Genomic DNA, 26,309 nt, shown 5'->3' with positions numbered 1-26,309 from the left:
AAAAAGAAAGAGGAGGAAAGGAACTGGTCTGATATCTCCTGGAGTTTGCTAAGCCGAACTGCTGCTGCTTAGTTTGTTGTGCTTTTTGTGTGTGTGTGTGTGTGTGTGTGTGTGTGTGTGTGTTTGTTGGTTGTGTTGCTGGCGATAACCTTTTAGCACCTTCTCTATTTCCCTCCCCCCTTCCCTCTCTCTCTTTTTAATGTTTTGGAGCTTCTCGAGAGGGATTGGCTGGGGGAAAAGAGAAACATTTGCTTGGGATCGCTGTTTCCCTGATACATGATGGTGCCCCTTTCCCCCCCCCTTCCCGGTTCTCTAAAAAGTATCCCATCAGGACCCCAGAGGAGACTGTATGTGTGAAGTGTAGGATAAAAAGTTCTTCCAAAATAGTGTGCACGGGGACGAGGATGGGGGATTTTGCAGCCCCCGCTGCCGCCGCGAATGGCAGCAGTATTTGCATCAACAATAACCTGAAGAGCAGCCTCAGCGGGGCCGGTATCGGGGTTAACAGCACTCCCCATGGCCCTCCTGCCGCCGCTCCCGGTAACAATAACGCTGGTAGTGGCGGCATTCCCAAGCACAGCACGGTGGTGGAGCGGCTGAGGCAGCGCATCGAGGGCTGCCGGCGGCACCATGTCAACTGCGAGAGCAGGTACCAGCAAGCCCAGGCGGAGCAGCTGGAGCTGGAGCGCAGGGACACGGTGAGCCTCTACCAGCGGACCCTGGAGCAGAGGGCCAAGAAAACGGGCACCGGCGGCGGCAGCAGCAGCAGCAGCAAACAACAGCACCAGAGCAAACAGCAGCAAGATGCTGAGCCCGCCACGGCGGAGCAGAGGAACCACACGCTGATCATGGTAAGGGGATGCGGGCCGGGGGGCGCAGGGGTGGCCGTCCACTCCGCGTCGCTCGCCGGGATGAGCTGGAGGTCGGCCCCGTAGCTTGTCAAGGGGGAACGGGGCTCCACTCAACTTTGGCAGGGTCTCTGGCGGGACGCTTCGCAACTTCTCACGGGCTGGGGTGGAGGGAGCGGACAATTTTTTTTTTTTTTCCCCCGTCCCCTTCGGAAGGGCAGAACTGCTCTGGGGTAAGGGGGAAAGAGCGGTGCCAGGCGTGTGCCGCGGCTGCCGAGAGCCGGGGGAGTGTTTTGTGTGTGTGTGTGCGTGCGTGCGTGTTTCGCCACGGCTTCTCCGTGCGGGGGGCTGGCCGCCTTTAAATCCCGCCGCGGAGGAAGGTGGAAGGTGACTCCGCAGGCTGGGCTGCCGACTGGAGGAAAAGTTGGGCAGGTTCCTCGCTTGGGCTGCCCCGGCGTGCAGCAGCCCGGCTCCCCACGCGAGCTGAATCGCTTCCCAAAGTTTTCTCGGGATTTAAGGAGCTTAGCGAGGAGCGGAGGGGGGGGGGGGGGGGGAAGGGGGCGGGGGCTGAGCCGGTAGAAGCGTAGCGGCAAGTAGGAAGCGGAGTTTCCCACTCCCAGGCTGCACCGATGATGAATAATAAGAGGTGTGGGGGGGAGCCGGGCCCTGCGCTCCGGCAGAGCCTTATTTATAGCCAGTGGTTCTGGTGGGGCGGGGGGCTGCTGCTGTTCGTCCCGGCCGACGGGGGCAGACGGGCGGCCGTGCCGCGGGCGACACACGCGTGTGTGTCCTGACGTGTCCCCGCGGCGGGGCGGGGGCGCCCGGAGCTCGGGGGCGGGCACGGGGCAGCCGGGTCCTCGCTGTCTGCCGGGCGCACAATGGGCGGTGGAGAGCGGCGGGGAGGAGGGGAGGTGCGATGGCAGCAGCGTGTGGTTTACAAGCTTCGCACGTCCCTCCCTCTCGCCTTCCTCCGCTGCGCGGGGAGGCGCGGCCGTGCGGGAGGGTCCGGCAGGGCGGCAGCTACTGCCGGCCTCCGGGGGAGGTCTCTGTGACAAAGCGGCGGGGTGGCGGTCCTCCCTCTCGCCCCCCTTACGTGAGAGGAGGGAGCCTTGTGTTTCTCCGGGGCCGCGCCGAGCCTGCCCAGCCCCGGCCGCAAGCGGCGGTTCGGTGCCGGGCGGCTCTTCCCCGCAGGGACGCGGCGCAGCCCGGCGGGCAGCACCCTTGCCGCTGCCCTGCCGGGCGCTTCGCCTGCCCCCGGCCCCGCTTGCTCACGCTGGGGTGGCCGGAGGTGGGGATCGCTTCGCCAGCGGCGAACAAAAGCTCAGCGCCGAGGGCTGCCCCCGCCTCCTGGCCTCGGGAGCACAGCTGCCGGCGGCTCGGCGCATCTCCCGGCGAGGCCGGCCGGGAGGCGGGGATGCGGAGGGAGCGGGGCCGGGTGGAGCGCGGGCGGCAGCCGTACAAAGCGGCGGGGGTGGCGGAATGCGTGCGTGTGCGCTTCGCAAACAGGAAGCAGAACGACCTCAGTGACATCTTGTTGCTTTCCTGATGTTGCCAGAGAGGCATTACCATGTTTCTCTTCCTTCTGGCGCCTTTCCTCAGGGCCCGAGGCTTTTAAATACACGCTGCCCCGCAGTACTTTGCCTCGGCTTACACCTACTCCCAGGGCAGCAACAGAGTCACTCCCTAAACCCCACGAGCAGGGACTATCTTTTCGTCAGCCCAGCTGTCCTCAAATCCCTTTTCACACCTCGTGCCTTTTCCACAAGATACGGGAAAGGGGCTGGAGGCTTAGGAGACATTCTCAGAATGACTTCTCTCCAGGGCAGCGTTATGATAGCGCTGTGCCCCCATCCAGCTCCAGAGCAGTTCGGGTGCTTTTGGGCCTAGGCTAGCGGTGGGTTGTCCTTTCCCCTTTTTCCCAAACCCCGATGCTGAAGCATTAAAGGCAGGAATTTTACATAAGGAGGTAATTGGTCTTGACATGAAGATGTGGGACAGAAAGCCAGAGCTATAATGTGAAAGTTGTAAAAACGAAAAAATAAAAGGAGGAAGTGCAGTTTCAGCTCTCACTCTTACTAGATTCTTTCTGCTTGGGACATTTGAAGAGCTAAGAGTAGCCTAATGAAGAGGTAGTTTGCTATTAAATTTGTCGTAACTCAATTCCTGTGCTATGATCTTCATATTATTTAAATATACTCAATGTGCCCTATGCTTTTAATCTTAAAAACATAAATTCTACTGCCTTACTACAAGAAAATACCCATTTCCGTTTCTTTGAAAAAATACACAAATGTTGCCAGAAAATCCAGACACATCATCTGCTTTGTTTCACTTGTAAAGTGTTAATTATGATTTTTGACTAATGTGTAAGAACATTGGGGAGCATCCATGGGAGCATGAAAGCAGTACTTAAAACCCAAGAAATGACTCTTTTTTAAAGCAGTTGAAAAGTATTTTCTCTGAGACATTTATGCTTTTTGCAGTAAAATCAAATGCAAACTCCCAGACTTCCTAATTTCTAGCAATCGTAACAGTGTGGTAAGTTTAACTGTTTATGTGCACCATAATTTTTATTTAGCAAAACAATTCAACTTCTCTGGTAAACTCCAGTGGAGAGTTTTACAGTGGAACAGTCAAAGATCTGCTACTGCTTTACTCTTCTTTTTACACAGAAATCATTAGATTTTTCTCTCATATTATTAAACTGCATGATTTGGGAAAGAAGCTGTTTGGATTAAATGACAAACACAACGAGGACAGCAAGAAATGCTTTTTCTAATTTTTTTTTTTTAATCAAAGAAAATTAAAGGAAAATGTGATCTCTGTGTGTGTGTGTGTGTGTCCTCCAAACCAAAAGATGCTGAGAAGGGAGGGAGGGGAGATGTGCTTAAGCCAGGCAGGGAGTCACCCAACAAACCCTCCCAGAAGCTGGTACTGACATATGCTGAGTGCCCTTCAGCAAGCTGGGTAAAAAAACCCAAAAACATCTTTAGAAGACGGTTATTTAAAGGCATGCACTCGGATTTTCTTCACTGGATGGAGTACAAGCAATGCAGTTTGTACAGCGATTCTTGTTACCACCCCCGCAATTTGCATCCTCCCTCCCAGAGTTCATGGAAGGCACTGTGCAGTCTCCACTGTTTAGGATTCTGTGTCAACTGACAAGAGGCTTTCAGTGGAAGCCTTTTTTCAAAACGGGGTGTGGGAGTGTAGGTTTGGCTGTATTTCATGAGTTGCTGATCTACCCTGAATCTGCATCTCGTTACAGAGAAAGTTTTCACTTGCTGAATTTTGAAATACCTGGATTTATAACTCCTTCAGCCTCTTCTATTGAGGAGAACAGTGGGTTACAGAACTAGTTTGCTCATACACAGGCATAGACTGGGGTATGCACAGAAATTAAAATAGTTTATCAATGTCTTTGTGGACCTTTCCCCCTTCCCTAGCTCAACCAGGCAAAAACCAAAGTTGTTTTCTGTGATTTTGAGTTGGATTATTAAAATGCTGTGCCAGCCTGGCTTTCAGAGGAAGTATTGGGAGAATTTGCAATTCATCCAAAACTCTGCTACTCATCTTTGGATGGGTTCCAGGAAATAACAACACATTATATCAGTTCTTTGGTTCTTTGTGAGCTAATCTGCTTTCTTGTTTCCTTCTTTCAGTGCAAGAGTCTTCTTGGCTCTGCATCCATGTTATTGTGTGGGGTTCAGAGGTTGTAGGTGTGTGTATACACATACATTATATATAGAGTAAATAATATATATTTAGTGTATAATAGCCAAATACATAATAATAACTGCAAATTATATCACCTCTTTTTCTTATCCCTGTGACTGTTGTTCTTACCATGCATTCTTTGTCCAGTGACATGTGTAATTATCACACTGGTCTTCTGGTACACATTTATTTGCATCTGAGTTCTCTTGTAAACTATAAAGAGGCTGGAGCTACTTTTTCCTACTTTAAGGCTCTTTGAGACTTTTTTTTTTTTTTAATTTAGCATTGTTATGGGTTTGATAGCCACTGTCTTACTCTCCGTTTCTAACCCTAAACCCAGTTCTTAGGAAATTGTTTTAAACACCTAAACCTAAAATGTTATTTAGATCAGAGAAACTAGCGACAGAAGTCAAATAACTGACTAGATCATCTTTTTTGTTCCCCTGCTGTAGTATACTATGTCAATTAAGAATTAAAGTCAGTGAAAACACGGCTGGAAACATACGGTATTTTCCAGTCCTGCACTTTACCCATTCTGGGCTAAGGCACTGCCTTCCAGAAGTTAATGATCACACTGCACTTCTACCTGAGGGAAGGAAAATGAGCAGGCCCCACTCCTTTCAGCTTTCTCTGTGTAGGGACAGAATGACATGTCCAGAATTATAGAAATCTGGTTATATCCTTTCTGGTAGATATCCCACCACAGAAAAGTAGTTCCTTCCTCCACCTGAGTCTCTTCTTTTTGTTGAAAAAGGTATCCAGAGTGAAAACTGGAGCATCTTCATTTGTCTTAGTGATTCATGGATAATGCCAGTAATGGAACTGAGTGCCACAGAATGTTGTCAGGCTTGTGAGGAGTTTGTTAAAGCTTACACCTGCTGTATTTAATATGTACTTGTGCACATGTTCACAAACCTGAGCTCATTTCTTGTGTTCTTTCTTGTGTAATATTGCTATTCATCTTACTTCACAGGTGCTTAGGAGTTTATCACTTGCACTACAGGAAAAGTCTATTTCTCAGGCATTGCAAAGATGAAAAAAGAAGATAATTTTTTAGATTTTATTTTCCACAAGATACTTGTAGTCCTTACTCATGCCTGATGACTAAGTAGGATTAAGCATCTCTTCAGTTAATAAGCTATGTCTGATCTTGCTCATGCAGGGGTAAAGTCAGTAGTAAATACACAACAGGAATGATACCAGAATTAAATCCCAGGCCAGCAATGCTCCTTCTCTTTCGTAAGCATCATAGAAGGAGTCATTGCGTAACCCTTTTTATTTTCCTTTTCCTATAAGGGTGGATCTCTGTGTCTTTATTACTCCACAAGCCTCTCCCATTTGTTTTCTCCTTTTCGTACCAACTCGCGCTTGATGCGCCTGTGTGGTTACTGTCCTTTAGGACGAGGAGTTTTTGTGCTGACCTCCTTTTGCAGCTAGTCAGCACAATAGGTTTCAGTTTAGCAAACTGAAAGGAATGAAGAGACTCTTCACTTCAAGCACTGCTAGCCTCTGATGACCTTTAATGCTCCGATGGAAAGTGTGTCCCTTTCAAAGACAGCGGCTTGGGTTATTACAAGCCGTAGCTGGAGCAGGGCAAGTTGTATTTTGACACAGGGTATCCAGGGGTAGTGAAATCTCAGCTTCAAGTTGACCAAACAGAAAGTGTTGAAAGTCCTGCAGTGAAATTCTAGGCATTGTTGAGTTCAGGAAGAGCAGCTTTGCCTGGAGCACATCAAAATCTCGTTCTGCTAACGCAGCGCCAAAAATATTAACACGTGATTGTGTTAGGACAATTGGTTGCATTTAGATTAACCTCAATTTACAGTAACTTGACCTAAAGCTTAAGGCTTCACAAATGGCTTCAGCTGGTGTAACCTGAGCTGCCGCCACTGAGGAAGTCTCCTCTTTCCTGCTCTTGTCGGGAGCTGTGTTTGCTGCCTTTGCAGCCGCGCGGCCAGCGGGGTCACCGAGCAGGTAAGGAGGGCAGACACGCCTCTTCCTTTTCTCCTGGGTTCGTTTTTAGCTGGATCAGATCCATCATTTGTTTGACTGTCCCTCCCGTGGGTAGCACAGCGTTGCGACATCTTAATCCTCTTGTGAAACTCAACCCTTATCCCAGGATAAACATCTGGGACCTCTTAGTTCAAACTTACCTGGTAGCATACACTGAACCTCAGCTACCTTACACCTGGTGTCAGTACACGATTCTGCTCCTGGGCACAGCCACTGAAACAGGGGCGGCTGTAGGGAGCAAAGGAGTCAGGGTTCATTTTTATTTAAACACTTGCATGTATAAGACATTTGGTTGCATATTGCTCCACTATGTATAAATCATGTGAGAGATGTGCTTGAATTAGCAGAGGTTTAAGAACAGGCCTGATAGCCAGTAACTGTAATCTTTCAAGTGTGTTTTGTGAATTGAAATGTGAGGTACAATCTCTGACTGGAGTCACAAACCTGTGATCAGTTTTGCAGTCTGGGATCTCACAGGCTGTTCAGATAAGCAGCATGCCTGTACATTCAGTGGGAATTTGGGAGCTGTAACAATTTGAAATATATATTTTCCTAGTTTGTCTAAGCTGGTGAATCACAAAGTCATGTAACTTTGATTGCTCTTTTGCTTCCCTCTTACTTATTTTAGTTTCCTGATGTTTGTAGCTCAAAAGTCCTACAAACTGCTCCTGAATACTTGAAACTCAGTTTCATAGGGCTTAAGAGAAAATGTCTTTTTAAACTTGCAGTAGTTAATAAGATTGGAGCTGCTGAAATTCTGTGCTTATAGGAAGAGCTGCCTTCTTTCAAGACTTCCCTCTTTCAGACTGATTTTGTTTGCCTCCACACCCCATTAAAATTGGTGAGGAGATAAGAATAATTCAATCTTCAGTTGACCTGAGAGAAGTGTGTCCACCCATAGGAACTTTGCATTTTCTAGAAGTTTGTGGAAGTGCTAAAAGCTAATGCTGAAGTGCTGTAGGTAGCACAGATGATCTATTGCCGTTTGCTTGCTGTCACTTCTTCACAACCACAGCACACAGAGAGCAGGAAAGAGGTTTGAATTTATGACTTTCAGAATAAGTAAGGGAATAAACAGAAAGATCAACAGGTCAGGGATGTGTTTTTCCTTTTCTTTTTTTTTTTTTAATCACTTTCTGTAAGGTTTTCATATAGAGCTCTGTAGTGTCCTTTAAGTTCTCAGCTCTCAGCAGCTGAAGCTTGCTGGAGTTGTGCTTCACTTTCCTGTCTCCTCCCTCCATTACTTTTACTATGTGCCATACAGTAACACTTCAGGTTTAATGGAACAAATCAACTTCATTTTCCTCTGCTCTTCAGATTCAGAGGAGCAATTGTTCAGTGCTGCAGTGAACGTGTAGTTTTTCTGCATCATCTTTATGATGCTTGTGAAAATCTCGGGCCAATTCAGAAAGTCCTTGGATATTGTGTACCTTGGAAAAGAGCAGAGAATTGGTTTTTAACCTTACTCTGACCCCAGGTAGCATCACAACCAAGAAGCCAATATGCCTTTTTTTGTATGTGTGTTTGTATAAACCAGCACCTGTACTTACACACTGGTTTTTAACTGTACTCCAAGGCAAAATGAAAAAGGTTATGATAAGTTTTGATGGTGAAAGGGGATGTGATAGACCAACAAGTTTAAGAATCACTGACACATACCCATTTTCTATATTTTCATCCTCTTTCTCTTTCCTTTGGCTCATATCTAATCGTCTGTGATGTTTTGGCACTTCTGCATTGTGTTTCATCTAAAGGAAGAAGGGAGGTGGCTATGGCAAATGAGACTGTAGAAGGGTTCTGGAAAGTACAGGAGTTTTTTAATCATTTAAGATAATTCCTTACATTAAGGAGGATAGATCAGCACTTTGCCAAAAAAGAAATTGTTGCGTTCCCTACCCCTTCTGTTTATGCAGAATATTGTATTTCAGACTCTCTGGCATCTGCAAAAACGACTTTAAATCTGCCTTACCTCACACTAGTTGCCTTTGGATTGCTAAATGGATTGTTCCATTTCAGCTGTGGTCTGTGCTGCTGTTCTTTTTTGTCTTCGGAGCTGGTGGCTGTTCTGATTTCTCTGGATTGCATTCCAGTGCATAACTGAGGCAGCAGAGGGAAAACTGCTATTGACAGTAAATAACCAATTTTTTTTTTTTTAACAATGCTTTTGGCAGGCACTGTTGCTATTCATTATGCATCTTTTTAGTTGTCATCAAAGCAGGTAATGCAGCTTTGAAGGCTTTAGTGGACTCATGCAGAAGACTGTAGATTTCTGTAAGTGAACGGGGGTCACATTGTTTGAAATTGGCTGAAGTGTTCTGGTGTGTAATCCATGGCTGTATATGAAGCAGTGGTTTAAAATAATCTGTAGGTCCTTCTATTATTGCACGTTTCTGGGCTGAGCTTGCAGTCCTTGCCTTCCAGTAAAAGTGGAGATATGATGCTGCAGTTGCAGCGCTGTCTTTTTTTTTTTTTTTTTTTTTTTCCCTAATTTATGCCAGGTAGTTTGTACACTGAAAGCTTTAAAGGCTGGATTGCTGCAATTTTGAAAATTTACCTAAGAGAATTTGACTTTACATTTTTTTCACTCCATAGGATTTTGTTGGAGCTTATTTTTTCTAACCCATTTCAATAGGTATTCTACATCATGTAAAACAACAACAAAAAAAATCCCACTTATTATTACTCTCCTCCATTTCATTTACAACAAAACAAAACCACTTTATGGTCACAGTAAGGTTTACTGCCCTTCTCAGTAACACTTTTGCTGTGGAAAATGTCAGCAGCGAGTAGGGGGGGAATGAAGAATTGTGAATGTAGAACAGAAAAACTAAAATGAATTTTGACTATTTTTGAAAATTTCACCTGTCATTGTGATCAAGTAGCCATTTACTTACAACTAGAGAGGGGTTCTGGCAAGTTAGGCATGGACTTCTTTTCCACTTAATGGTGTCTTCAGGTGCTACTGCCTTGGGGTTAATTAGATGAAGCAGCTGAAACAAATTAATGTTTTGCTGCCACAAAACGGGGTGGTCTCGGGGCTGCAGTCCTACACCTATGCTGTCTGCCCGTGGTACCAGTGTAGGAGGAAAATTAGCTGTCTGGGAGGAAAACAGTGGGGTTTTTTTAGGTGTAAGGTGAAGGTACACTCTGCCATACTGGGGAAGAGGGACTAGAGGAAAGGGGAGGCAGAAGGTCCCATGCAGTTTAAAGTAAACTTCAGCAATCAAGTTGTTCAGCAATTCGAAATATCTCCTGTAATTTCGCATCTGCTGTCCTTGACAGCTCTGCAAAGACAGCAGTTTTACTCCCAGGATTCAGGTATGGAGATACAGCTATGCATTTCCACGGACAAACCAGTTCTAGATATTAGGAAAAGCTTCTTTGCTGAAAGGCTGTTCAGGCATTGGATCATGCTGCCCAGGGGAGTGTTAAATATCCCTTGAGATATTTAAGAAATCTAGATGTGGCACTTAAAGACCTGGTGTAGTGATGGGCTTGGCCATGCTGGGTTAATGATGATCTTAAGGGTCCTTTCCAACCCTCCAGTTGAAAGCCTGGTAGTTGTGGTGCATTGCTGGAGTTAATTTGGGAGTGAAATACTTACACAGTTTATGGACCATCAGGCAGAACATTATTGGAAGTGTCTTCAGGAATACTGCTGTAGTTACCCTTGAGGGTGAGGTGATGATCCAAAGTGTAAAGGATGATGAAGAAAGTATCTTTCCAATCTAGTCCAAAGAAGACATCAGCTGGCCATAGCATGTATCAGGTAGGTGATAACTGCCCTTCCTGTAAGGAAAGAAAAACAGGGGGGAGCTTGTGTTCTTTTTTTTTTTTTTTTTTTTTTTTTTTTTTGGTTTGCTAATTTCCTTCTGAAAATTTATAAACTTGGTCTCTTGCTAAAAGAAGGAAAAACATGGTTTTGCTTGATTTTTGCAGTGTGATGATTGCATTTTTTTTTTTTTTGGCTGGTCAATGTGTTGTGGTCATTTTAATTCCATGTAGAACAATTACTAGGTTAAGTAATTATGAAAAGCCCACACAAAAAGTTATCACCATTGTGATGTCTTGACTTGCATATGGAACTTGAGGTGACACTGAAGCAAGGGCCTGTGTCCAAGACAGACATTCACATGTAGTTTTATTTTCCTTCTATCTGAATCCAAATCTGGGCAATATGATAATAATTGTATAAGTTAGTGATTAAAAAGTTCAGTGGGTTTTTGTTGGGTTTTTTTTAGGATTTTTTATGCTAATTTTTTGTTAGCATTTTTAATGTTTTTGACCTGCCTTCTCAGATGTTTTATTTCAGAATTAGCTCATTTGCTAGAATCCAAGCTGTTAGGACAATAGGTAGATAAGAGTATTAGCCATAGTGGAATATCTAGTGCAGTGTGTTCCCTGTGTTAAGTTTCACTAGTGGTTACTAGTGGAGAAGACATTGTTTCTGGTTTGAAAATCATTTACTTCCCAAATCTGTGACTTGTCTCTTGTAGGTAGTGAATGCATGGGGAAGATATGTCATAAAGTCAAGTAAAAGGGTTTATGGCAGCAGGTTTGGACTAGCTAGCTTGTCCCTAAATTTAATGGCAGGAGCAAATAGTTCTGGTTGTCTCAAACATATGTAACAAATTTTGACCAAAGTACTTCACATAATGTTTTTTTTTTTTTTTTCCTACTTTTACAATGTGACTTTTCTCTTTTTTTTGAGAAGATTTTCTAAGCTCATCATCTATAAACTTAGACATTTGTAAATGTAGAAAGATAACTGATAACTGAGGCCAGTAAGTGAAAAGCAATGATTGAGGCATATACACCGGGCTCTGTGAGAAGCGTAGCACAAACAGACTCATAAAATACTTCATAATTTTCAGAGATGCTCTTTGTTTACATATAGACAGTTCTTACATGATTCAACATTAAGTATTTAAACTGAGGGTCTTTCCTATTGTAAAGGGAAGAAACAAAATGCCTACAGTTGTATACAACATCTATTAATGTGATATCAAGCATATTTTTAAAATTAGACATACATATTTTTTCAATTTTATAATACACATTTTTTTACAAGAGTTAATTTTATAGGATATATTTCTTGCCTTTTGACCTTGGGTTGGTTGGTTGGTTGGGGGTTTTGTGAAGTGGGTTGTTTGGTTTTTTTTTTTTTTTTTCTATTCTTTGATGGGTTTTGGTTGGCTGGTTTTGTGGTTTGGAAGGAGAAGGAGGAAGGTGGTGCTTCAGAAATGCAGACACCTGAGGAAGCAGGTGGGAGGACAGGAAATAAGTGTGGGACAGAAGATGGATGGAACCCAGAGTGGGGTACACAGAGTGGAGCTAAGCAGGCATCAGCTGTAATGGAAGGACAGAAATATATAGGAGGGTGTTTGACTTGTTGAACCAGTCTGAAGAGCAGAACTTTGCCCCTGCCCATGTACTTGGGCTTCACAAAGTCAGTGAGAGCACAGGGAATTGTAAGCAGCCCAGCCTTTTGCCACCTCGAGCAGCCAGAGTTTGGTGTTGGGGCACTTAACAGGGCCATACTCGTGGTCAGCTGCAAACACCAGGTGAATTATCTGCTTTGGTTTTCTTGCTTTTCCAGGTCTTATGTCCATCAGAACATTACAGTGTGTTATGCTAGCTGATTTTCTGCGCTGCTGTTAACTGGGTGGTGACCTTTGTTTTGTTCAGATTTCAGGAATTCCAAACACTTTCCAGTGGCATGGCTAATGAATATGCATGGCAATCATTCAGCAAATGTAAGCCTCTGGGCAGCAGACTTGCTCTTCTTAGTTACCTGTTGCATGTTCCCTGGAAGTCACGTGAAAACCATTGCCTGGGTAACTTCCTACACATTAGTCAGGGACACATGTGTGTATTTTAAATCCTTTATGTCCAAATCCTATTTGCACATTTCTAAAGTTGGTTTAGTAAGTGGTGTGGGTTTTTTTTTTCTTTTTTTTGTTTCTACCTGATGGATTAGCTTTGTTTTGCTAAAGCAAGCTGCATTTCAGCGCACTTTTTCCCCCCGCCCCCTATGCATATGTCCACTGCTAATATAAATCAGTTTTTAGAAATGATTGGTGTGGCAGGTAGAAGGCAATGCGTGTTTCTCAAAGCAGTGGAACAAGTGGAAAGTACTTGAGGTGGTTTAGGCACAGTGTTTTAGTGGCTGACTGTGATCCTGTTTTCTGATGGATAGAGAGAACTGCTCAGCAGTGTGCTGCAGGCACACTTAACAGCTATGAGAGATTTCCTTTCCCTTGGGTGGTACTGTCTCATATTTTGGGAGGGGAAGGAATAAACTTCTGTCCCTGAGGTCAAAATGCAGCACCAAACAGCGAGGGTTTTTGGAAGATTTACAGTTTAATAAGTCACAGTTATAGTCTTGTCTCTTGTTGTCCAAACAATCCTCTCCGTGCCTTGGTGTGTGAAGTTGGTGCCTCAGATATTTGGGGTGATTTGCATATCCTTAAACAGGTGAGCTTGAAAATCAGTGCTGTTTTTCATCAGACCTATATGGGTCACTCCTGTCTTTGTCAAAAGAGGTGGGGTTTTCCACAAGAATCAAAAACTCTTCCCGGTGTTCTGTAATATGATTTGTATGCTCCAAAAGTCTGCCTTTTGCAGACTTAGATTGTCTGGGGAGTCCACAGAGCAAAGTTTTATATGCCACGTTCCAGTCATCATACTGAGATGCCAGCATTCCTCTATTGGTAATCACTCATAATATTGGCATTTCAGGAAGGGTCTTTGTGTCACAAAGTCGCCTTCTTTGGTCTGGAGGGTGGCAGAAGGACACTGACTGTGTCTTTTCAGCACAATGTTTTATCTGTCCAAGAAGTGTCTGAGCTCAGTTTGGACAATTTGACTTTGGCCTTGAGGTAAAGAGAAAGAATGATATGGACGCTTATTGTTAGGAGGGCATGGGAAAATCCCATGGGAAAATCCAACTTGTTTCACACTTAGTAGGTAGGCTGAACCATGAGAGAGACCCTTTCTTTGCCCTTGGACTGTAGGACTGAGTGGAAGGTCTCATATTATTTTGTAATATTTCGTAATAGGGTTCTTATTTTCCTCTCTCATTATTGACAGCTGTGGGTTTGTGTTGCTTCTGTCGCTTTTGTTGTCCTGTAAATATCAATATGAGTCAATCTCTTATTCTTTGTTCAGTTTTAAAGAGATTGTTTGTATAATGAGATATAAAAGGTGTCCTATAACTTCAGTTTAGTTCATCTTTGAGACACATGTCATAAAGGAGGCAAATTGGAAGATGCCCATGGTGACAGAAGTGAAATCTTACTGGTAAAATTTGAACAAATTTGGGGGTATTTCTTGGAAACTTACTGCTGACAGGCAGAACCCAATTCTTGCATGAAGAACTATCTTAATTCCTGTAAGAAGCTGAGTTTTGGCAAACTGTGGGCAAAAAGATATTACAGAAATCCCCAACCTATCACTACATTTGAGCCATTTATATGGATGATTTTATTGATTTTTTTTTCTGTCACACGTCAGCACTTCCTGGCCCTGTTTTCCAATACTCCCTATATGTAAGTTTTATTTCTAAACCTGTAGAATTTAGAGAACCAGAGCTGTCATTTCTCACAGTTAAGAAAAACAATTTGTGTATAGGAAATTTCTGGAAGTCCTCTGCATCTCTGCCAGGGAAAAAAACTCCCCCCATGAAAGCTAAGAATCTACAAACTGTAAGCTATTAAAAACTAATACAGACCTTAAGAGCCACACGTCAAGTGCAAGATATTTTTGTAAGTTTAGGAGGTATTAGATTCAAATGATTGTTGAAGTATGTTGGCTTGGCTCATGACTGAAAGGAAGATGATAAAAAACAGATTTTTTTTTTCTTTTTTTTTTTTTTTTTGTTGTTTTTATTTTGTTTTTTTTATTTCTTTCTTTTTGTCTTTTTTTCTCTTTTCCCCCTTTTTTTCCTTGTTTCTTTCTTCTTGTTTCTATTTTTCTTCCCCCATTTCTTCCCCCATTTCTTCCCCCATTTCTTCCCCCATTTCTTCCCCCATTTCTTCCCCCATTTCTTCCCCCATTTCTTCCCCCATTTCTTCCCCCATTTCTTCCCCCATTTCTTCCCCCATTTCTTCCCCCATTTCTTCCCCCATTTCTTCCCCCATTTCTTCCCCCATTTCTTCCCCCATTTCTTCCCCCATTTCTTCCCCCATTTCTTCCCCCATTTCTTCCCCCATTTCTTCCCCCATTTCTTCCCCCATTTCTTCCCCCATTTCTTCCCCCATTTCTTCCCCCATTTCTTCCCCCATTTCTTCCCCCATTTCTTCCCCCATTTCTTCCCCCATTTCTTCCCCCATTTCTTCCCCCATTTCTTCCCCCATTTCTTCCCCCATTTCTTCCCCCATTTCTTCCCCCATTTCTTCCTTCCCTCCCCCCTTCCTTTCTCCCCACCTCTTTTTCCCCCCATTTTTTCCTTTTCCCTTTCATTCTTCTTTCTGTGGTAGGGGCTTTCTGTGGTCAGTCCTTCAAGGGGAAGAGACACAAATCTTCTGAATTTTTACTCTTTATGAGTGTTATTTTGTATAACTGATGTGAAAGCACATAAATTCCTCATAGCAAACCTGTCCTACATTTCATGTGTGTGTGGATATTTAAGTGCAGTCTCTGTATGATTAGTTTTGTTTAGCATAGGTGATGCCCACAGATGGTTTGTTTTTATAAGAAAACTTTCACAAATTCTCTGTAATGATAAGTATGGTCTGTTGCTCTATCACTCTTTGTAGCAGAAGATGTTGCATTATTTTTTTAAGTGTCAGGGCAGAGCCACACAAGAAAGCCTTTGCAGTTCAGTGGCCTCATGCTGAAATTGCTCATGAGACAGTATAATTAATACAGAGAGAACCTTACAGTGAGTAATGGATTTATTTATGGCAAATGTGTGTTTTGACAACTGGGACCGTACTTTTCATTTCCGTTTGTAAGGTGGAAGTTTGAAGAATCGGAGGGTTCTGACACTTCAAGAAAATTATGTGATTGGAAAAAGGCTTAATTTCCTGCAAAATCATTTTTTCTGCAAAGCCTTTCATCCTGGCACAGTTAAGTTAGTTTAATTCCTCCAAGGGAAGTGTGTGTGAGTAAAAGCTCACAACAAAACTCTGTTTCTGCAATAGGGTTTTTACTGGCTGCTTTAGTTCAGTGCCCCCCTGTTACTGCATATGGATTTATCTCAATTATGGCTCAGTCACATAAAGGAGATGAAGTTTCAGAACTAGGTCATCTTTAAAATTTGTTTAGTGTTGACTTTATTCTTTCTGGCTGAAGCTTCTGTCAGGTGCAGACCACTGCTTTTAAGAAAACTGAATTGTACTCTGGTCATCTCATTGAGCTGGATGTGTGGGAATGGAGAAGTGGCAAGATCTTTCCCAGTAGTGGTATGTGAAATTATTTTCATTTAGGTGTGATGTTAGGAATATATTCTGACCTATTCAGTAACAAAGGCTGCAGGTTTTCCTCAGCACAACAACAACAACAAAAAAAAGCATGCATCTTTAATTTTAGTAGCAAATAGCCAGTGGCTTGGAAAGGCTAATTCCACACAGCCAGGAAGGAGACCCTGATGGGCAAAAATAAAATTAATTTCCGTTTCAGTGCCTATTCTCAAGGTGATGCTAGCTCTGTATTTTTGGAGTAGTTACACCTGTGTGTGTTAGTCCAGGAAATGAGGAAGCACTGGGATTAATCTGCCCCCTTATGCCACAGCATCAGAAGGTAAAAAGGAATAAGGCCATACTGCTGACTTGTTCCCTGGTGTCCTCTTGGATCCATCCGAGCTCCTCTGTTTGCTGGTCAAGCTAGAGAAAAGTATTGCAGAGAGGCAGAATCTCCTGGTCCCTGATCAGCATGTGCTGAGCTCTAGGCTGATCCCCTTCACTTGTGTGATTTCAGGGTTTTGGGATTTTTTTTTTTTTTTTGGAGGATAAACAGGAGCATCAAAAGATTATTTCTTCCGTTTTTAATAAATAAGGCACATACTAGTTTAATACTTTCATATGAGCAAGTACATTAGGTACTTTAAAGAATGAAGCAAAGCAATTAAATATAAATGCTGAAATAAAGTCTGCTCTTGAAAATACAAGTTAAGGGAAGCATTTAAGTTACTTAAATCTCTCACGAAGTGTAAGGTGTTACAAGTTGGACAGTATGCAGAGCCCATTCCCACAATTAAAAAAAAAATCCTTGGCATTACTCCTGTGTGCAGGGGGAAACCCTTGATAATAAGCTTTGAGCTCACACGCTATGCTGGACATAAAAATAGCCAGCTGTCCAGGCTGTGCAGGGCTGCAGGGAGGCTTAGGAGGCAGGAGATGTACACTCCTGCTCATTGTGTGATGTGCTGGTCAGCAATGGCCAAAGCACTAGTGTCCTTCTGGGGCTAAATCCCAGCTGTTAGATGAATGGTTTTGAGGTAGGGGAGGAAATACTTTTTAAAAGATACTGTAAAAAAATGTGTGTCCCTCTCATAATTCTAATTTTTATTTTATTTTTTTCACGTGCTATTTTTCTGCCATGGTTCCTTCCAATGCACATTGTTCAGTCAGTGTCGCTCACTTTGTGCAGCAGGAAAAAGATTTGACAAGAGCTTTAAAAAATGGTATTTCTGCTGTAGTTTTTTTCCTATTTTTGGCACGGACTGATGTGTGAGGAACGCTCACAGATTCACTGTAGCTTTGAGCACTTTTATATGGATGTATTCCTCACTGCCCTGATTGTTCAGCTTCTGCCCCAGAAAGTTAAGAGGCAGCAAGGGAAGAATTCACTTAGACAGAAGAAAAAACCCCAAGGTGGATTATCCTGGTAAAAGTAGCAATTCTTGGTATCTTTCTTAAGAACTGCTACCATACTTAGTAAAACAGATTAGTCTGGCAAAAGGAAAAAATCTGCTGCCTTTTGTTTTCTGCAAACAGGAGTGATGCTGCTTTTTGCAAGCTGGAGGAGGATACAGGGAACCTAAAATTAAGCCGTGTCTGTTGATCACTAGAGAGCAGTCCAAAGGGTTTCTTTCAAATTTCCCATAGCATGGTTCCTGTCACAGTGAAAAACCACTGATAGCAGCATCCTACCCAAGACATTTTGAAACAAGACATAGCTATTTAGAATATCATATCCTAATGCTCCTTTTCCTCAGGTCCATAAAGAACTCTTTCCTCTCCCAGGTTTTGAGGTGGTTATAGAGTCATAGAATGGGTTGGGAGGGATTTTAAAGATCGTTTTACTTCCAGCCCCCTTGCCACTGACAGGGAAACTTTCCCCCAGACCAAGCTGCTCAAAGCCCCATCCAAACTTATGCTATTGTCCTCTGATTACTTGCAGTCTGTGTTCCAAAAAGATAATTCAAAATTAACCAGGTTAAACTGACAGATGAGGGTGATTATTTTTTTTGTTGTTGTTTTCATATGTCAGCTGCAGTTATTCTTTCATGAGTTGTTTGTCATAGGTGTTTATTTCCGTTTCTCTGCTGAGGCCCTTGTTTGGAGTGTGATTTGATTCTTTTTTTTTTTTTTTTAATAGGCACACACACACACTCTCCCCACCTGAAACACTGAATTCTTCCTAGTTCTTAATTCAGATTTATGAGCTCTATTAGTAAAGTTAAAATTAATTTTCAAAACACAAATCAGATGTGAAAACAGGATAGCCTGTGCCTAAACTTGCTGTCACCTGTTAAAATAACCCAACCATTAAGAAACAAACAAACAAACAACTGAGCACCATATTTATACTGAAATTTTGAAGGAAATTGAACCAGCAAAGGTTGACATTTAGGAAGTATTCTGGAACAAGGGGGTCCTAAAATTCTGGTCAAGGCAAGAGAAGCATTCTGTGCTGATACTGACATGGGGTCTTCATCAGTCTACTAGATTCAATTACTTTGTTTAAGGCTGAAAACTGAGTGTGAAGACAGCTGGAGGAGATTTCTGCTTCCCATAAGGTGAAAGCCAAGGTATCTACTAATCTTTAAATATCTGTAAATACAGCAAAAACCCAATTTGATGAACTTTCATTCTTGCATAACAGGTGCACTGAAGGTATTTTAAAAAACTAATTAGAGAACAGTATTTTTGCTATGTGAAGGCAGAGTGGTTTGTGTGTTTATGCAAAGGACATATGAAGTTGTCAAGTAACACATTTTAACAGTTACCAATCAGTAGGAATTGACCCTTCCTTAGAAAAATCAGTACAAATCCAACCAGGCTCCCAAACTGATCTATTCATATCAGGATTTCCTGCTTGATCATTTAAATCCTGTTTAAATTCAGCAACTTAAATCACTTGGATTTACATCAGCCATTCAGCCTTCAAATGAAGTGGGAATGAGCTGGGACTGAGTCTTTTTGCCATTTAGCGCTAGGCTTATTCCATCCTCCAATTTTAAGTTCCTTACACGGTTTGACTGATACCTATCTGCACTTCCTTTGCTGTGCTCATCAGTTCAAACATGTTCCTTTGTGTGTGTGTTTTTTAACACATATCAGAATAAGGAAGGGGTTGAGTAGTTTAACAGTGTAATTGAGATGACAATGCAGCACAAATGTGTAATTTCTACAGAGGTTTGTGACCAGTAAATATTTTGTATCATAATGAAATTTGTTTATGTGCAGTTAATTTCTTTTGTTTTTACCATTTTCAGTTCTGTTTATTTTTTACTGGACTAAAATTCAGTGAGATCTTGATGGGTTTGTTTTTTTTTTCTCAGCTAAGGACATCTCTGGCCCTCCCTGTCTCTTTTCCTTTAATTTGAAATCACAGGAGAAAATGGTACTTTTTCAGCCACAGTCTCCAGATCAGATGGATTTAATCTGTGCTCAGCTGCCAGGGGGTAAAGGTGTCTTCAGAGCAAGCAGATCTCATAAATGCACTGCTCACTAGGGTAAATTGATTACTTTTATTTACTTAAGTTAGCAATGATTTATGATATATCATAATGGGAAGGTTTTTCTTTGATGCATCAACTGGCACTTTGGAATCATTTGTCATTTTAGTGTCGAAAACAATGAGGAAGGACAAAGTGTTCAAGGAAAACGCAGAACTTTTAGAGAAATTTAGTAGTGGACTAGGGGTCTGTTGATCTAGGTGCAAAGTTGCTGTGGTGGAAGGTTTGGAAGAGCACACCACCACCCCCTCTCCCTGTTGGAAACCAGTGAGCAGACATTGTGACAAAAGATATATTTGTGTTTAAATTGAAGAGTAATGCACCACATTTCACACCACGACATTTAACAAGGAGATGAGCTTGAGGGTTGTGGAATGCTGATATCATCTCCAGCGTCTCAGTTTCAGTGTCCAGATTGTTGAATGGCTTGTGTGCCTGTTCTTCAAAGGGAAGGAATCAAATGTAACCCAGAAAGTTTGAAGAAGTAGTAGATGTGAGTTCAAGTGTCCAAGCTGTATTGTTCTGTTAGCCTGGCTGGTTGGAATGAGTCTTTTTATGTACTCTCCTCCTCAGCATTATTTGGTGCATAGATTGCAATAAAATCAGTGCAGACTGGGACATGGTTCCATCACCAGTGAGTTTTAAGTTTGTGTTGGATTTGCTGGAGACCTGATCTTGATAGCTCTTTATCCTTAGAAGAATATGAGTGGGAAATATGAGGGTACTGGATAGTGAATTCCCTTGAGGAAATGGATTTACGTGGGGATTAAAACAGAGAACTGGTTTGGCAGATGTTTTACTTTTCTGATTGTACAGATCTCACCACAGTAGAAAGTGAAGGGGAGGGTAGGAGGTTTTAGCCTGTCCTGGTAATTCATTAGAACAAGAAGGTGTGCCTATGTTTGGGAAGTACCTGGCACACACCATTGATCAGAGGGAATAGGCAGCATGGTTCACTGTGGTTTTGTAACTAAGTTTCCTTCATTATGGAGATGGGCAAAGTCCAAAAACAAATTCTGAGATTGTCATTAGTACAAGCGGCTGACATGAGCAGTTAAAGACTCTGTGTGTGTGTGTGTGTATATATATATATATATATATATATATATATATAATGACATGTAGTTTTGCCAAAAATGCTAATGTAAGTCTGTGTTTTCCTATTGAAAATATAATTGATACTGTTGCCAATTCAGCAGTTCATAGAGATCTAGCAAATCCAGTAAATGCTGTAGAAAATGACAGCCTTTGTATCTTGGGAATAATTTAAGTGAGGTTTGTTAACTGTAACCTGGTTGACCATACTGGAAAATGCTTAGCTGGAGATTGCTCGAATATCATGATCTTTTCTTAATTTGTAGACATGCATGTAAGGGAGAACTCTCTTCTCTTTTGCTCTTTGGAATTAGATGTTGAGTGCAGGGTAATAAAATATATTTGCATACTTTTCTTCCCCTACAGATTCTATGATTAGGAAAACATAAGCAAATCTTGACTGTGACCACGCTTACCTTTCTGACCACGGAAGAAGATAAAATTCTGATAGACTAAAAATAGATTTTCAAAAATTGGTCTGTGGGAAAAGTGGGAAAGCAATTACATGGAAAAAAATTAATGCAGAAACATTTATGTGGCTTGATCTGCTTTTCCCAGTTATGTCTGTGTTAGAATGTAGACAGATACACCTATATCACTTCTTTGCAGGCACGCTTGGCACGAAAGTTCTGTATGTAATGAAGTCTTGAAAAATGAGTTATCTGGTTATATTGTAGGAATAAAAATGTATACCTAATGAAGTGGCACAAGAGTAGAAATTATCTGCATCACAGTTGTTAATCAATAAATACCTGCAGAGTTTATTTCTGTATTTAATGATATTTGAAATGCTTGGCCCAAATCTGATTGGTGTTCACAACAGGTAAAGTCTTTGAGCCATTCTGTGAAATTCAGACCAGGCCCTCAGTTATGCTGGAGTAAATAATCTATACTCTAATACTAATTATTTTACCTTTATTAGTATAACTGAGAAACAGTAGTGAAGACACTACCATTGCCCCCACCTTTCCTTTTGGTGAGAAATTATTGCACTATTTTCTAGAAAACAATTTTTCTGCAGCTGGAAACCTCAGTTAAATGTAACATTTTTTTGTAGCTTCTGGCAGGCAGATAATCTGCTCTGAGGACTGCAAGGGCCTGGAACAGACAGAATGGATAAGTACAATGTGTTCCAGACAGAGATTAGATTCAGTGTGCACACCTGTAGGTGGGTGTAGGGTTTAATATAATAAATGTTAATGAGAAATATGAAAACCCATTAAAAGGGCATGATGAGGAGGAAAGGTGGTGGAAATGGCTGTGATGTCAATAGTGTTCATTAAGTATGTCATAGTTTTACCAATTGTGGCTCACTAAAACTACAGTGCACTTTTCAAGATGAGTTTGGAGTTACCAAAAGAGTTCCCTTGGCTTCTCCATAGTTAGTTGCTTGTTGTGCAAGTCCTCACCTTCCCTAAAAGCTGATTTTTTTTTTCAGGGGAAGTGCCTGTGGCAGCCTGTAATTTAACACCTCTCATTACTCATTAGCAAAGGCATCCAGGCTCACGTTGTAGATGTTTCCCCTTAGTCAGGCTTCACTTAGGAGAAGTGGTTGATTGATTTGTGACTTTCTTTGTAACTAATACCTAATTTACTTGTTGACATGTGGGAGTTTTCATTCGTGACATATTTTCTGTTTTCATCTGGAAAATCTCTTAATTGTTATATCGCAGAAAAGTAAATGTGCTGTGCATATTCTTTAGGATTAGTCTGTATCTGCTGTAGGGAGATAGGGGACTGATACGGAGGGAGGAATGCTGTGGCTTGTTTGTGGCAGTTTGCCTCTCAGGAAGGGGAAGATCTGGTAGGGGATTTCTGGTGTTTATTCCTGAGGAAAGACTGAGCATTGATTCAGAGTTACATGGGTTGGATGCTTACCAGACTATGTACAAATACTAGTTCTACAAAACTCTAGTTAGATGAATACTTCTTCTAGTTAGATGATGCTTCTTTCCATCAGCAATACCATCCTTACACATTTGACAAAGAAGTGAAAGGGGACTTCACTCCCGAGTCTGTATCTGTCTGTGGAGCTGTATTAGAGCAGTTCTCATTGGAGAGGCTGAGTTTCTTGGCTCCAGCAAGAGGTCAGTACTGTGAAAAGCATTCACTTGTTGTGAAGGAGACTAGGAAGGTATTGGTGAGATTAGTTCCATTCTTCATATTGCATCCAGCTGGCAAATCTTCGCCATCCTTAGACTTCAGGTGAGATTTTGAAACTCAAAGAATCTGCAAGACAAGAGTTTAAACGCAGGGGAAATAATGTCCTAAGCAATAGGTCTTAGACAACACAAGTCTTTGGGTGGTTGCAAAGCTTATCAGACAGGATTCTGTGTCTACTGTATCTGTATGAAAATTAAATGTGAACAGATGCAGAAGCATGTGATGCATAGGTACACATCCCTCTGGTCACTGTTTGGTGTTTGATGCTTCCTCTCACTTTGAGGTGTGATTCACATTTCTGTTTGTGGTTCTGTTTAGTTGTCTGGGTTTTTTTTTTTTTTTTCTGCTGCCTATTATGCTCATTACATTTTGGCTTCCAGTAGTCTTTATTTATCTATAAATGGCTATAAATATTATATATTTTATATATATGTATATATAAATTCAGAGAGATGAGGCTGTATCTCAGATATTCTGACTCATGTCAGTTGTAGGATTTTGCCCTCCTGAATGCTGAAGACTCTTTGGGTTGTAGTGCTTTCCATGTAGGTTCAAGGTCTTTGATGGCTCTTAGTCACAGGATTAAGAACATTAACAGACCAAATGCCTCAGAACAGCAGAGTTCTGATATAGGGCACTTGGATTTGTAACTTCATATTCTTGCACTGGGTTTCTGCTTTCAGGCCACCAGACTTGCTGCTCCAGCTGGCCTTTCCCAGCTGGCTTGTTGCCAGGAAGCCGCAGTGTAAAGCCTTCAGTGATCCTGTGCATGCACAAGATCCCAGCAAAAAAAAAAAAAAAAAAAAAAAAAAAAAGAAGCAGTGTGTCCTGCTGCCCTGTTCCCTGTGACCCTGTGCCACACGTGCTAAGGGATGACATCCTTGCAGCAACTGTAGCTGCAAGGGAGGCTGGGGGAGAAAAAGGTGCCATCACCATGGAGAAGCCCAGTGTTTGGATGTGGGTATGTGGGCAATAGGGATGCTGGTGAAGGAGCTTCCCTGCTGCTATTCCTCTGGCAGCTGAACCACACCAGAGACACAGAGCACCAAAACTGGCCGGGTCAGTGCAAAGGTAGACCTGTGACGTTTCTCTGGCCTGTTTCCAGCACAATTTCTCACTCCAGACGAGTTGTGTGCAGTGCTGACAGAGCTCCTGTGTGATGGTGGTCTGTGGCTATTCCCTGTGGCTGCTTCGTGCTTGTCCCCAGGCACAGGCCCCTGGACATGGAGAGGCACTTACTGGCACATTTCACCTCATGCTACCCAGAATTTGCTAGACAAGATGCCTTCTGACCACATCAAGTTCAGTGAAGCATGCTGTTGTGGCCTTTGGCTCCCTGGGGTCATTCCTGAAGTCACCCCAAGCAGGGAGAACACTTGGGCAGTTATGAATGAAACAGTCTGTTAAAGAGTTATTAATTCTAATTTTTCCTATTACCTGACTTGGTGGAGTCTCAATGCTCTGACCAGAGCTTGCTTTTCATGGCAAATTAGTAATGATTAGAAAGATTCTTGCATAATAAAAACCGGAGCATAAAGAAAAGAGGAGAAACTAACCCTCATATTTAGCTAAACTGTTATTCTCGTTTACAGGATTATGCTTTCAGTCCTTGCAGTGGCTATGGATACCTCTTCATTTTCTGACTGTTTCATCAACAGTGGCAGGTGGGCTCTGTCAGACTTATTCAGCTCCTTTGTCTTCCTTCTGGACAGTGTGTGTGTGTGTCATGTGTTCTGCATAGGGACATTTATCTCAGATTAGCATTGACAAATAGAGCCAGCACTCTTCCATAAAAGCAAGGATTGGTTTGCAGACTCTCTCTATTGGTTATGCATCCCCTGTATGAATTATTAGTAGTTTAGTAAGATTAAAAACAGGAAGAGGCACCTCAACTCTGGTTCCTTTCCAGAGGCTGGGTGTTGCACACAGAGGAACTCCAAAAGATGTAGCTAGTACAAGACTGAAAATATGTTATTTGACTTGATCTTTCCCATGGAAAGGAGAGGGAAAGGAATTAAATGCATAAATGTGAGGGGGCAGGAACCAAATCTTCTCGGAAGAAGTTCTGAAGTAAATCATGTTTGACACTCTAAGACATCTTAAAAAATAAGATAGAAGTTAGTGCAGTGGTTTTGATAGTACTAACATGCAGGTATAGTAGAAGAGGAAATACTCACACTGTGACAGTGAGACACTGAAGAAATGAAGGCAAGGAATCTATTTGAGACACTCTACTTCTGCATTCCTAAAATAAGAAACCAGTTTGAGGACGTTGTCATCTTCCATCTCCGTCATGGAAGAGTCGTCAAGCCTCCATTTAAGGGGGCTGGCCCTGATTATTTCTTCACTGGGAGACGTCCAAGGCGAGCCATGGTGCCGGAGGAAGCGCTGTGCACAGTGCTGTAGGTGGCACCCTTCCCTTTGCGATGGTGCTGAACCAGTGCCAGAAGGCAGGAAGGAGCTGGGGGCCCTGGAGCAGTTGCTTGACTGGTGTAAAGCCACATAGATCTGCTGGGGTGCCTGCTTTACCCCAGCTGAAAAAAATCCATCCCCTCCCTTGCAAAGACCGGGCGGAAGCAGGGCTTCGCCTACTTGTCCTCAGCAGAGATTTTCCAGCTGTGCTCTGTGCAATCTGCAGAGCCCATGGCAGGCCATGCCTGCTGCCCCTCCCAGCACATCCCTGTGCCCCCTTGGGCAGCCTTGGCCGGCTGTGTCTGTGGTGCAGGCGCTAGGTTTGCACTGGGAGTCATGGAAGATGCCGCTGTTAAAGATACTATTACCTTTGTTGGTTGTAACATTTTGTTTGGCTGAGGTGTTAAAAGGTGGTCATTAAATCACAGCGTTGCTTCTCTTAAAGTGATTCTGCCATGAATGCTGAAGGTTATTTCAAATGCGTGCTTGAACTACATCAGGACTGAGGGTCCTCAGCCCTGTTTGTGTTCCTGTAAGTACAGACCAAAAAAAGACTGACTTTTTGTTTACCTTGTGGTTTGGGAGTTGAGAGTCGGGACTCTGGGGCCGGAGCTACAGTGGGGTTACTGTGTCAGCTGAGCCAGGGTAACCCTGTATGGCAGATGCAAGGAAAGTGCTGTGAATGGAGCTTTCATTTCCTGGTGCCAATGCTGTGGCCGAAAGCATTCAACTAAAAATACGCCTCTAAAATGGGCAGTCATCTGACGTTTTATTTACTATTGTGGTTTGGACATGGGTGGATGGGACATTTTAATAAATTACTGTATCTTTTCTGTCCGTTCCTGATTTATCACATTTCACTAATTCAAGAGGTATTTATTACGTGCCTAATAAAGTGGAGCTTCAACGTGCTGACTGATTTGCATGAAGGTACTTGGAGAAGGAGGAAGGATAGGGACAAGGAGAATGAAGCAGAAAGCAAAGCTTTTCATTTGTTATTGATGTGACCTAATCTTCCAGCCCCAAATTCTGTGCCAGAAGGTATTGTATTTGTACCTACTGCAGGACTCACTGTCCAACATTTGCCACACTTCAAAATAAGTTCTGCTGGTCTGTGTCATGGCTGGATTCCCTCTGTCCTCTCAGTTCCCTAC

General features: G+C 42.7%; 1 protein-coding gene across 1 annotated transcript in view; it reads left to right on the top strand.

The window, feature by feature from the left end:
* The first annotated feature begins 290 nt into the window (after nt 1–290).
* The window catches only part of MAML3 (mastermind like transcriptional coactivator 3), a 241,198-nt gene continuing 215,179 nt past the window's right edge, over nt 291–26,309 (top strand). Inside the window, exon 1 of the mRNA XM_053976481.1 lies at nt 291–851. Within this exon, the coding sequence (XP_053832456.1) occupies nt 405–851 (447 nt within the window). The 5' untranslated portion in view covers nt 291–404. The remainder of the gene's footprint in view (nt 852–26,309) is intronic.

This window comes from Vidua macroura, chromosome 4 (assembly GCF_024509145.1).
Source record: "Vidua macroura isolate BioBank_ID:100142 chromosome 4, ASM2450914v1, whole genome shotgun sequence".
NCBI classification, from domain to species: domain Eukaryota; kingdom Metazoa; phylum Chordata; class Aves; order Passeriformes; family Viduidae; genus Vidua; species Vidua macroura.
Note: the sequence above shows the minus strand (reverse complement) of the source record. Positions and strands in the feature narration are given on the sequence as shown.